Source organism: Centruroides vittatus, unplaced genomic scaffold (assembly GCF_030686945.1).
Source record: "Centruroides vittatus isolate TY-2023 unplaced genomic scaffold, ASM3068694v2 contig_549, whole genome shotgun sequence".
NCBI classification, from domain to species: domain Eukaryota; kingdom Metazoa; phylum Arthropoda; class Arachnida; order Scorpiones; family Buthidae; genus Centruroides; species Centruroides vittatus.
Genome location: NW_027122325.1, coordinates 5402973 through 5416687, shown reverse-complemented (window position 1 = coordinate 5416687; position 13715 = coordinate 5402973). Strand labels below are relative to the sequence as shown.

The window sequence follows — 13715 nt, the reverse complement described above, 5'->3', positions numbered from 1 at the left end:
AATAAAAATTTGAACAGAAAAAGTGTTTGGTATAAGTTTAATTACTTAAAATTTTTAATAAATAACATGATTAATTTTAAAAATTTTTATTACATTTTATACATTAAATTTCTGTAGCTAAGTGAATTTAATTTAATTTTAAGTAAATATAATTATTTCCTCTTCTCAATAGGCATTTTATGTTTATCTTATATATTTTTTTCATAAATACATATTATTTTATTAAAGTATTAATTAAATCTTGAAAATTTAATTGTTAAATATAATAATGAAGTAATTGAGTACTTGATTAGTTAAAAACAACCCAGTATACATATATTCACTTAAAGAGTATTCGGTATAAGATGAGAATTAAATCTGTATTTGTAAAAGAATTTTTAAAAAACAGAAAAATGGCTATTATGATAGCATAACTGCTTTTGACAGGAGCCTGAGAAAAATTACCTATATTTCTAGAATCAAATAACATTTTTTTTCTTGCAACTTTTTTTAGCTACGTACGAAGTTAATATTTTTGAGTTTTCTTTTTATTGCATTACTATTTGAAATGTAACATAATAATATAATGCATATAATTAGTTGTAATGAAAATTTTGATAGAATGTTCATTATGACAAAATGTTTTGTTTGCATGTTTAAACTTAAATTTTAACATTTTAATTACTACATAGTATAAATATAATATTGTATTTTGTAATTATTGATATGATTTATTTATGTGTATTTTATAGAATACATATTGATTAATATTAACGTTCAAATACAGTAAAATATGGTTATTGTAATTATATACTGCTTTAGGACTCATCTATACTAACAATAGTAAGTGGGTAAATAAATAAGATTACAATTACTAGAAATTCTGGTTTTATTGACTGACATTAAAAAAATTACATTAAAATAATTAAATATGTATAACTTAAATTTATTAATTACAATTATTATTATTATTATTATTTAATAGTAATTTTTCTAGTGTATTTATTGTTTTGCCTGCTGTTTTTTCAGTACTGTTTTAACAGCAACTAATGTATAATTGAAGTAATAAATTTCAGCAATTTAAATATTATACTGCAAGCAAATAATGATTAAAACCAATAAGCATTTATGTTCAAACCCTAGTTAAGACTGATAACAATAAGTGATAATGATTGAGCATTATTGGCTACATATTGATGCTGACAGTGAAAAATACAATTTAAAAAATGCTTCTTTACTTGAAGATAACAATAGCAACAACTGATACTCTGATTACAATGAGCAACATTTTGTACATATATTTTAACTCATCTCATTGCAAAGCATGATGAATTAAAGAATTGGCATGTCCCAAATCATATAACATTTAAATAGCTGATATCCATGATTACAATAAACAGATTATATCTATAAAAATTTATAGCCAACATAGCATTTTCATTTCTGTTTTAATTTTGCTAGTTTAAAGATAATTACAATACAATAAATGAAAAAGTTATTTAATTTTGTTCTCTATTTAAACACTATTAAAATTATTTTAAAACAAAAATAATGTTTTGAGTTGAAAATTTTTATAATACTAAACTGAAGAGACATTTAATAGATATTATCACAAATTATGTAATATTATCATATATAAGTGATAATACCTATTTATTGTTTGAATTTTATAAGAACAGAATATAAGAATTTTTGCTGCTGTGTTGTTATTATGTATTGTCTTGCAATTTTAAAAACATAACTTAATGTGAATTTCTAAAACAAATAATGTTTATTATTTTAATTAAAATTGAAGACAAAGTAGTAGTATTTTTATTTAAAATAGTAAAAACAATTAAACATTGTTTTTGCAAAGAAGAAAATGCTTTTATTTCCATTTTATAAAATACAGCCATATATCCTTATTTGACAGCCACAAAAAAGTTTGCTTACAATTTATATCAGTTTACATATATATGTATATAATGAGAGTCTTTTTACAGTAAACTAGAGAGTGCTATTTTTTAGAATGATAAATTATTGTAATAATATCTAATTTTTATACAGTGGATAATTCATCACTTTTTAAAGATGATGAATTATTTATTATAAACAAATTAAAGAGAGATAAGTTGTTCTTGTAATTCATCTTTATTTAGTTTGTCATTATATTAAAACATTATAAGCCAGAATCTGGAAAAGTGATGCATTGTGTAACTATAAGTTAAACAGTAGACAAATTATCAGGTGTACACTACAGATTATATTTTTATTATTATATTAAGTCTTAGGTTTTTTTCTTTTTCTCAAAACAATATATTCCAACATGTCTTGATATTGTAATTTTTTTGTTTTTTTTTTTATTTAATAATTATCAACAAAAATTTTTGCATTATTATTTTATATATCAGGGGCAGGTATAAATATTTTATACAAGCACAAATTTATATAGTAATACAAATTACAAAAATTTAGCAATTAATTGTAAATTTCTGGCAATAAAGTTATGAGATTCTGCCATCTGTTATGAGATTTTATAAAAAAACTTTTTATATTATTTATTATTATAAAGTGGCAAAAAGCTTAATTTTGAGGATAATGATGAGATTTATTAAAAATTATAAATGCTAATAATGAATAAAACCTTCATTAAATCCAATCATCCAAGATTTTGCACATGACCCTCCTCTATCTCCCCACCCTCAACCTTTAACTATCAAAATTTAATATCAAACCTCCATGCAAAATTTCAGAAATTTTCAACAAACACATGGGAGTTATTAAGTTTCAAAGTGGGTTAACAAAATCATATCATGCACAAACTAACATCCAAACAGAAAAATTCCCAACTTTTTTCTGCATAATTGATAAACTAAAATTGTTAACTTTGGAAAATGTTTTTTAATTGAATATGAATGTTTTAATTGTAATGTTGATTTTGAAATGTTGATTAAGTTTGTTGTTTTAACTTTGTTTAAATGACTATTTTATACATGATAAAATAGTCAGTGAATAAAAACTTAAAAAACAAAAATAATTTAAATGGATTGGCCACATTATTTGAAATATTATTTAAAACATGATTTAAGAGCACATATATTTATTATGAGAAAATAAACATCACTGCATATATCAATTTGTTTTTCTACATGTAAAATTAATTTTTAAGTATTGCTTAAAATTGCATAAATAATTATATGTTCCATAAAATTTTAAACAAATATGATTTTTTAAATGAGCATGTTGCATATGCACAAAATTTATAGCAGTATTATAGTAGAAGATTTATTGACAATAAAGTCTGTTATATTATATCATCATTAGAAGGATCAGACAAATGCTTGTATTTAAGGATGAAAGAGAAAATATTAAACAGAAATAACAATGTGGATTGATAACAATTATTTTCCAAATTATTCAGATTTATATCTAACATACAGATATTACAAAATTTCTGTGTATTAGATATAAATATAACAGTTTAGCAAATGATCATTCTAAAAGAATTATGTGTGTATAATGTGATTTGTTTTCAATTTATTATTTATACAGAACAAATTGTTATATGAAATGTAATTATTAGTTTTATAATATAGATTTATTATGTTGCAGATATCAGTTCTTTTTGCAAATTAAACAAGATATATTACAAGGTCGATTACCAGTTTCATTTGATCTCACAGTAGAATTATTTGCTCTAAGTGTTCAGTGTAAGTTTTTATTTTTAATATAATTTTAAATTCTTTTTAACTTTATGAAGACTGCTATATGGTTTTACCTTATGTAAAAATAATCTGTAAAAATTTATTATTATTATTATTATTGAAATGTATTTATTCAATTGTAAAGTTTCACATTTGAAACTTTTATAAAATTTATTTTATTTACGAATATAATTCTCTAATCAAATCAAAAACTGTTTCTTTTTATTTTATTAAACTTTGGTAAATTTAACTAGTTAAAGTTTTAATTAAATAAATACATATAACAAGGAATATTTAGAATTTAATTAGAAATTTATTTCAATTTAATAATCATATTAATTACATAAATAAATTTAAATTAACGAATTATTATGTAAATTTAACTCAAAAAAGAAGAAAATTTCGTTTTTTTTTTTAAATATCTTTCTTTGTTCTTCTAAAAGAAGAAAAGACCAATACTTGACTTCCAACATTATTACATTTTTATGATGTGCATTTCAAGTATCTGTAGCACTTCTCTTCAGTTATTAATTTCTATACTTTTTTTCTTTTAAATTACTTATTAATACTGTTATAAATGTTTACCATTTATATTTAACATTGTACTGACCTTAATAAAGTCAAAAGATCTAAAAGCAAGCATCTAATACAATCTAAAATCAATTGAAGTTTTCAAAAATTCTATTTAAAATTTCCATGAGATAAAATTTAAAATCCAGAATGTTAAGACAGTTCTGTAAGCAAAAATTAAAAATTGAAGATAAATCTTTAAGAAATAAATTTGATTAAATTACTTACTTTGCATGTACAAAGCACCTTAACATCATATCCCTAATTCTAGGTACATTAGCATCTTACTTTAACAGTCTCTGGAGTTAAGCTAATTTAAATTCCTTTAAACTCTTTAGATTTTTAACTAGATTTTAGCTCTCTTTACAATACATCACTCAAGCATCTGCAGGACTGGCCAACAGCTTTATTTATTTTGTGTTTTTGTAATTTGTGAAAAATTTTCTTTGAATTTTCTGTGGAAAGTATTTTTCATAATCTAACATTTTAACTTTTTATTATTTATATTACAATTATTTAGTGTTGAAGACTATCAGCATTGTATTGAGTTTTAGATCACTTATGTATACTTTAATTCTTATTTGTAATTTCAGGTTGGTTTTGTCTATATACCATTGATCTGTCTTACCATTAATATTTAGAAATTAAGGTTTTAGACAAAGCCTTGTTTCTAATATCTTATGCTAAAACCTCTGACTGCTGTGATGGCTCTTACTCTTTGTGGCATATTTCCACAAATTCTTTGTGACTATCTAGTGAAATGTTTCTCCATTCAGCCTTTAACATAGCCATCAGTTTAGCATGAGAACTGTCCAAGGGATAGTTCTCATGCACGTTTAGCATGTTTAGCTGATGTTCCAATCAATCACAAAGATACTAAGTACTAATATAAACATCTACAAACTCGATTTTAAAGTCAAACAATTGACGGATTACATCATCTGGCAATTGTTTTTTTATTAATATTAAATAATTTTAATATTAATGTTATCACTAAAATATCAAGAATATTTTAATGATTATAATTAAATTAATTATTAAAATATTAATTTAATTATAATTATTAAATTTATCAAGAAATGGCATCTAACACTTACCTCTAAACCAGATTACTTGACATTTAATTAGTAATTAGTAGCAATAATACAACCCAATGTAATCTGACAATTGTTTGAATTTAAGATACTGAGTAGGATTGAGATTGAGGCTCTGGGCTGGCCAATGTAATTTTTTATTACCCATGTCTGCAAACCACTCCATTAGAATCTGAGCAGTATGACTGATTGTGTTATCTTGCTGATAAACTAAATTCCATTGATAACTAATTTAATAGCAATTAGTCTATTAATAGTGAATTCCTATTAAACATAGGAGTTCGCTATTAAACAATCTGTTAGTTGTTATCAATGGAACAATGAATGTTGCATGCACTACCAACATTATGGTGGTACTTCAAAAAAGGCCCCTATGTTATAGTTATAGACCACAATCTATAAATTTTCCAATCAAGACAAGTGTTCAAAATTGGAAAAATTGAGTTTTGTGGCAACCTTAATATTGCTAAATCACAGCTGCCATGCAAAGATAACAAACACTCAAATAACTTGAAAAAGCAGCAAAAATTTTAATAACTAAAACATTTTTAGATGTTTTTAACGACCTTTTTCATGTACATTATGAAATGGACTGCCACAATGCATTTTTGGAAAATAATGTTCTAGAATACAAATTCAAATTTAACCATCTGAACATATACATTCATTTTACGATATATTACAGGCCTCGGAGTCGCTCACTTTTCTCACTTGTACTCACTTTTCTGAAGTATCCTCACTTTTCTCACTTTTCAGGTCATTTTCTCACTTTTCTCACTTTTTTGGTCATTTTCACGTGCTTAATTAAGATGTGGGGCAAGCCAAACGAATTGCCAGACTATCAGAATAGAATTTTTTAGAAGAAAATACGCGGCCCTGAGTAGACTCAAAATTGCAACTGCCCGCTCAGTGTCAATCCTTACTTCCTCAGCAGATATACCAATAATAATACACAAACACCTAATTACTTGCTGAGCTTGCTGATTTCTTTATTTTCTAACGTTTTCAACCTAATTTTTATAGGTCATCTTCAGGAAAAATTTATTACATTTCCAAATTCGAATATAAAGCTTTCGAATGCTCGCGACACTTAAAACTTTTCGAATCTTTACAAATTTTAACGGTTTAAATAATAACAGATTAAACATTAAACCAACTACAAACACATTAAAATTATTACTAATCAACAAACATAAAATAAATAAATAAATAAATAAATATTGTATCAAAAGTAGATTAAACTAGTTAAAGCTGCCATGTCCTTTCTACGGGTTTTTTAATCCCATTTCTTTTTCTATTATGTATTTCCATGCCGTTGGAAGATTATTTGCGTCTCGTGTCGTTAGGTTATAGAAAACAAAAGTTTATTTAACGTATTTAAAAAAATCCCTCTCATTACAAATTCAGAAGCCAGTGTTGAGTAAAGTTATGTACTCATGCCATATTTTCATTATTCGCCAAAATCTACCTTATCCGAATTGCATTTCCTTCTACAGAGTTTAAAAATAAGTATTCTAAGCATCCCTGCAGTTTTGGCTGTTTTCTAAGAAAATCACTAAAGTCCTTTTGCAGGGGAAAGCACATTAAGCAGAGGGATTAATCTCTCAAGCTGACAACACTGCTGCCGCTTTTAAATTCAAAATATATAATTATTAAAATTAACACGAGATAGTAGCGTAACCTCCTACCACTAAAAAAGATTTCGTTTCTGACCATTTAGTTATCCTGGTTATAGCCCAATAATTTGGCAGATTATTTGGTTTTAATTAACAATCGGGTTATGGAGTTGTCGTTTACAAAAATATTTTTTTACTGGATTTATCTTTAAATAATTTCATAAACTTGAGTTTAATAAAATTACTTTAATGATTTCATAGCATATTGTTAACGTTAAATCACATCTACATCTTCCCATAAATGTATGTTTAAATTGACTACAAGTATGATTATTCCATATAGTAAGTGTTATTTTCATAAAATGTGTGATTACTTTGCTTGTGAAATATCCATTTTTTAATCTTCTCTTATGCCGATTATAATTGTGCATTAATTGAGAGACTAAAAAAGTAAACGAAAATGTAAATTCATATTTACATATAAAATTTACCAAATAAATTAAAATATTCGAAGTGTTGTAAAAAGTACAACACGTAATTGCTTGTGAGAAAGATTTTCACAGGCTTCCCAAAGGTTAACAACTTTGCAACGATGTTGGTTTTTATTCATCTGCAGGAAAAAGTTTTTTGTTATTTATGAAATCATTAATAAAATATTATTTTACTTATATTATTTGGAGTATATTTATTTCAGATTTATTATTTTATTTGGAAATCAATATTTACACATCTCGAAGCATTAAAAAATAAACAGTTTCTGATAATGATAAATATCCGAGAATAGCCAAATTAGTGAAATCAGCATCGAAAATCCCGTTCCCATGAATGAGAGGATCAATTTTATGCCGGGCACTTTCTCCTGATAGAGCATCAGTGTTGGAAAGAATGCTTAATTCACTTTTGATTGTTAAGGAGGGACTAAACATGTATGACCAAAGCCCACACCTTGTACCTATTGCAAAGGACGACTGAAATTAGCTTCCTCGGTGCATGGAAATTATCAAGAACGATTGGAAAATGAAAAGAAGTTAAAAGAATAAGAGAAACGGAAAAAAGAGCACAGAAATGTTTTGAAGAACAACAAAAGAAAGCTGTTCGTAACATGAAGATTATGGAACGGCAACTGAGTTTAAACCAGAAAAATGTAGAAGAAAATGAAATACATGCGACAGTCTAAGTTTTGTTAGAAGCAGCAAACAAAAAAACTGGAGAAGGCTATTAACAGCAAGAACATGAATGAAGTACAAGCAGCACGTGTGATGCTTATTAGTGTTAAGTGTTCAAAAGCAAGAGGAAGCGAAATAGAAGGAAGTTGATAACATGCAGAATAATCTTAATAAAAGAACATCATCTTTCATGACTGATTATTTACAGAAGCCAAAGACATTTCAAGTATTCATGGTTTACTGGAAATACAGAAGCCACTGGTTATCGGGAAACAGAAAAAAAAACGCGATATAACTGAGTAATAAAAATTCTGGGCTTTTACTAAACAGATTATACATGCTATGGAATCTCTGTTCTTTCATCAGCAAGTGTTTCTGATATAAAATAAGCTTAGTTTTTCAATCCTGAATTTTATTCGTAGGTTATATCGAATTAATTGACGTTTACGTAAACATCGAAACCATGAACGCCCATTTAGCATTGTTTCTTTAACAATGACATTGAAAGACAAATACTGTCGATATAAAAACAAAACATCAATTGCGATTTTATTATACAGTACTATATAAATCGCTTATTAGAAATTCGTGTAGTTTATATTTTTCAATAAAAATTATAAATGCTGTAATTGAAAATTTAAAAAAAATGAATATTGAATATATAATAGAACATCAAAACTTATAAAATTACAGAGTAAAAATTCTCTAAAAAGCAAAATGAAGTTACTACTGTATAAAAATTTTAGAAGTTTTCGTTCAGAATTAGAGAGATCTTTTCCTTACACGTTATGCGGTGAATTCGAAATTTCACACCTTTATGTGAATTGACGCAATACCGTTAATTCACATAAATGTATGAAATTTCGAATTCACAGAAACTTGTAAATGAGGAGACTGTACTTAAAACTAATAAATAAACAACTTTTATATCAAAAGGAAACAAATGACAATCGATCTATCCACCTGTTCTGCATATTTAGCTCTTTCTCGTATTTCGTTGCAAATAGAAATTCAGTGGTAATTGGTAATTTAAAATTAATTGACTCAAATGCTTTTAAAATTTAGGGGACCAAAAAAACGCGATATAACGAGTGGCTACTATATTACAGTATATACAGAAATTTTTAAAATGTGTTTAACCATAACAGAATAAAAAGAAATAACAATTTTTACTGCTGTTTTGCTGAGTTTTCCTTCTGTGTTTTCACTTTGTTTTGTCACTATTGCACTCACTTTTTATTCACTTTTTCTGTATTTCAACTCACTTTTCTCACTTTTTCAAAGGGGAAATAGCACTCCTAGGCCTGTATATTAATGTTCAAAAATATTAAAAAATACAAAAGTGAGCATGCATAAATAAAATAAAATAAAGGAATACAAGAAATCAACACACAAAAAAGCCTTTTCTATATCCTAGTATGAACAGATTTAGACAAAACGAACATTTTCGACCATAAACTTGGTCTTCATTGGGCTATTAACCAGTATAAATTTGAAACCGGAATTCGAACAATTCCTAGCTACCTATGCCACCTATGCCACTGACCCTGAAATACAAGTGGACCTCCATAAGGCCAAATTGGTAAAAATGTCTGATCAGGTTCAACACCTTCGTAATCGAGAAGCATTAGAAATATACAAAGCCGACCTGGTCAGCAACTGTATTGATGCAAAGGATGCTGCTAATATTTCGTATGCATGCAGGTGGTGCTATGAAAAAAAAAAAGGAACACCAGTGGGTAGCTAACGTTTCTACACCAGTAATTACATCTTATTATTTATGTGTGGTGATGTAAGGATATTTTTATCACTTTATTAGCACGTATGGTGAAAATTATTTTCCAATGTTTAAATATTTTGGAATTTAAAATAATTTTTAAACACGTTGTTCGAATTTTGGTTTCGAATTTATACTGGTCAATAGCCTGATGAAGACCAAGTTTATGGTTGAAAATGTTCGTTTTGTCTAAATTTGTTCATACTGGGATATAAAAAAGGTTTTTTTTGTGTGTTGATTTATCCTTCCCATGGATTGTGCGAAAAGTTGGAATACAAGAAAATTAAATTGATAAATACAAAATAAAACATTAAAAATAATTATATATTAAATATCATTATACAATGAACCCACATCTATTAAATCAAATAATGTAAGCAGTCCATGCCATAGCTGTTGCAGGGCTTTGTGTCATCTATGTAGAGGGTAAACAAAAAAGGACCTTCAAGCTGCTGACAGAAAGTTAACATCTGTATAGTTGATAGAATATCCCAAACACATCACTATAAATATGGAATGTTTCTGTATGTGTCAGCGATTTCCAAATTTTTGGGTGATTCAAGCTTTTGTATACCTTGAACCCTTTTTGTATATTTTCTATGTAAATGACATGAAGCCCTGTGACAGCTATGGCATGGACTGCTTACATTATTTGATTTAATAGATGTGGGTTCATTGTATAATGATATTTAATATATAATTATTTTTAATGTTTTATTTTGTATTTATCGATTTAATTTTCATATCTGGCAAGTGCATCGCATGGTAGGAGAAGGTTGCAAGTTCAAGTCCTGCTTTGGACTAGTTAATTTTTTTTATAATGTTCTAAATTATTTAATAAATTATTAAATTATTGTAATTATTAATTTAGATAAGAGTGGTGCCTAATGTCTACTGCTAGTACCAAATTACTTAGTTTCTAATTATTAGTTATAGCATATTAATAGCACGATTAATTACGGCAATTGTTTGGCTTAGTATCAATATGTCAGGTTTTGGGAAGTTGATAGATATGTTGATGATGTCTGTTTGAAAACAGAAGAAACATTGTTTTCATTGTTTTTGCTGGTTCTTGGTATGATAGTGTATTTATTTATAATAATAAGTAGGCTTACCAGACGTTCCGTTTTGACCAGGATTGTCCTAGTTTGACAATGTTGTCCCAGCGTCCTGGCCAGTTTCTGATTTTGTCCCAGTTATTTGGTAAAATTTTAAAAGTGCCAAATAGACAAGAAGTAAAAATAGTGCAGCCTTGAGTAAAATGGCGATTTGGCAATTATACTCACTGTTGCCAATCTAAATATTTCATATCTAGATCTAAGTACTTTTAATGTTGTCTAGATGTTTTCTCCAAAATTTATAGCATGTGGCCTAATGAATTTAGATGTTTTATTTTTTCACAGAATTTATAATAGCATGTAGCCTATGACATCCAGATATTTTTATTCTTATTTCATTTTTTTGATATTTTGTTTCAATTAGAGTTGGCAATACTGAAACTTACACCAGCCACATCATTGCTGTGCATGTCATATCTTAGTCGAGTTCAAATTGCTGGTCGGCATTTGCGATTATTTTGTGCTGTACATTAAATTCATTTAATCTCTAAAATGCCAAAAAGAAACCATGTTTTTACTGATGATTGAAAAAAAGGCTGTGATCATATTGACCAAGTGAAATATGAACTGTGCTTTTCAGAATTTTCAGTAACTCTTGATAGGAATTCAAACATTAAAAATCACTTGAAATGTGCAAAACATAAGGCAAGCAATAGGAACTTCCTCAAATGTATCGTCATTTTTTAAATGTACTGATTTAAGTGACAAAGAATTTTTAAAAAAGTTCACACTATAAATATAAATATTAATAACTTAATAATAATAATATGTTATGTTCAGTTATTAAAAATTGCTTTTAACTTGTTGTTTTCGTTAAAAACTACTTTATTTAGCCTTTTCAATCATAGCTACTTATCCTAGTAGGCTTAATTTTCTGTTGAGTATTTTTTCAAAATTGTCCTGGTTTGAAAAAAAAAATATTATGGTAAGCCTAATAATAAGTATTGTATACAGATAATTATCTTCAGTTTGCAGGTAATTTATCAGTTATAAGGTTTGGGTGGAACAAAAGCATGCATCTTATGTTCTTTAACTATAAATTAACTACATATATAATCATTATCTATTAAACTTTATATAACTAATAATCAATATATGTATATAAACTATAGAATGTTTCATCCCATATTACTTTTGTTAATTTTATAATTTCTGTTGTTGTTTGAATTGCTATATCATTATATAATATCTATGAAAATCAGAAACTTTGATTAACCCATGCATAACTAAATAAATGAAACAGTGACAATTCTGTTTTAATATAAAATAAAGAAAAGTATTACTTAAAGAAAGAACTTGAAGTACTACTTAATACTTAAGTATTGCTTAAAATGATGTAAATAATTTGTATAACAATATTTAAAGTAGAATATTATATATATAAAACAGAATATAGTTAATGAAATGTCATTTAAAAATTTTTTACTTTGTTAATATGAAATTAATAGACTTTCATCAAAAAAGAATTGAATCTACATTAATCAGTTTTGATTATTTTATTTATAATAGTCATCTTAATCATATATTTCTTATAGCCGAATTGGGAGATTATGATCCTAGAAGACACCAACCTGGTTATATTTCAGAATTCAGATTCCTAAACAACCAAACTCCAGAATTAGAAGCAAAAGTTGCCGAAATTCATAAAGGGCTTGTGTATGTTATAAAATGTTATATATTATTAGTTATAAATAAATTTAATAATACATTAACAGTTTATCATTATGGTTATTATAGTTTCTTTAATTACAGTAGAAACACAATTACAGTTATCTGAAACTCTTCATTATCCAAAACAGTTTCCAAAAAAAAAAAAAAGGACAACTATCATTATATATCATAGATAATAATTACACAGAGATGAAACTCTCCATGTAATTGTAAATTACTACATCATCTATTGATAACTATGCTGCAAAAATAGGTCATATACATAATATTAAGTTAGATTTTTGGGTAAATTAATTTACCTTCAAATACAGTAATTGTATTACAGTATTTATAGTTCATAAAACTTTAAATGCACAGTACTTGCTGAATCAAAACAAAACAGATAGAGTTTTTGGATTATCTGAAATTTCATTTATCAGAAAGGTTCCATCAAGTTCAGGTAATCGAGTTTCCACTGTATATCACATAAACAGTTTATTACATTCATAAATTAAAAGAATATCAGAATTTTTTTGTTTATCTGTTTTCATAATTCTAAAGTAATAATAACTTACAATATAAATCAGTCTAAATTAATATATTACAACAATGAACATTTTAAAAATTAGAAAAATAATATATAAACTGCTTTAATTAAAACACCAATAGGTGAAAAGCAAATATGCAAATGTTTCTAGTTAATTTGCTATTTTCAGGCATAATAAAACATAGTTTAATCAATTAGTATTGCTATGGATTTTTAGTAATGCAATTCAGTTGAACTGTTCTTACAAAGTTGAATTATATTTATGTCTGTCAGTCAAAAATCAATTACCATACTTTATGGCATATAATATGTATCTCCATTTCAGCATAGAATATTAGGAAGGAGTATTTATTGTATTTAAACCATTCCAAAAATTGCCACCCAGCCTCAAATTTGTTTTTACTGTATTCTGATTTTTTAACCAGATAAAATTAGAATGCATACTTTTATTTATCAAGGAAAAAGAGAAGTTTAAAAGAAGTCGTTTAACAATTTACCATTAAAATAGTCAAAAT

The 13715-nt window shown here is 26.1% G+C and overlaps 1 protein-coding gene across 3 annotated transcripts in view; it reads left to right on the top strand.

The window, feature by feature from the left end:
- Nucleotides 1-13715, top strand: part of LOC136978740 (band 4.1-like protein 4) — an 88285-nt gene that overhangs the window by 37488 nt on the left and 37082 nt on the right. For all 3 annotated transcript variants that reach the window (XR_010881276.1, XM_067274537.1, XM_067274538.1), the window contains exons 5-6: nucleotides 3571-3668; nucleotides 12539-12659. Coding sequence is in view for 2 of the 3 variants with exons in the window: in XM_067274537.1 (XP_067130638.1) it covers nucleotides 3571-3668; nucleotides 12539-12659 (219 nt within the window). In the remaining variant the exon portion in view is untranslated. The remainder of the gene's footprint in view (nucleotides 1-3570; nucleotides 3669-12538; nucleotides 12660-13715) is intronic.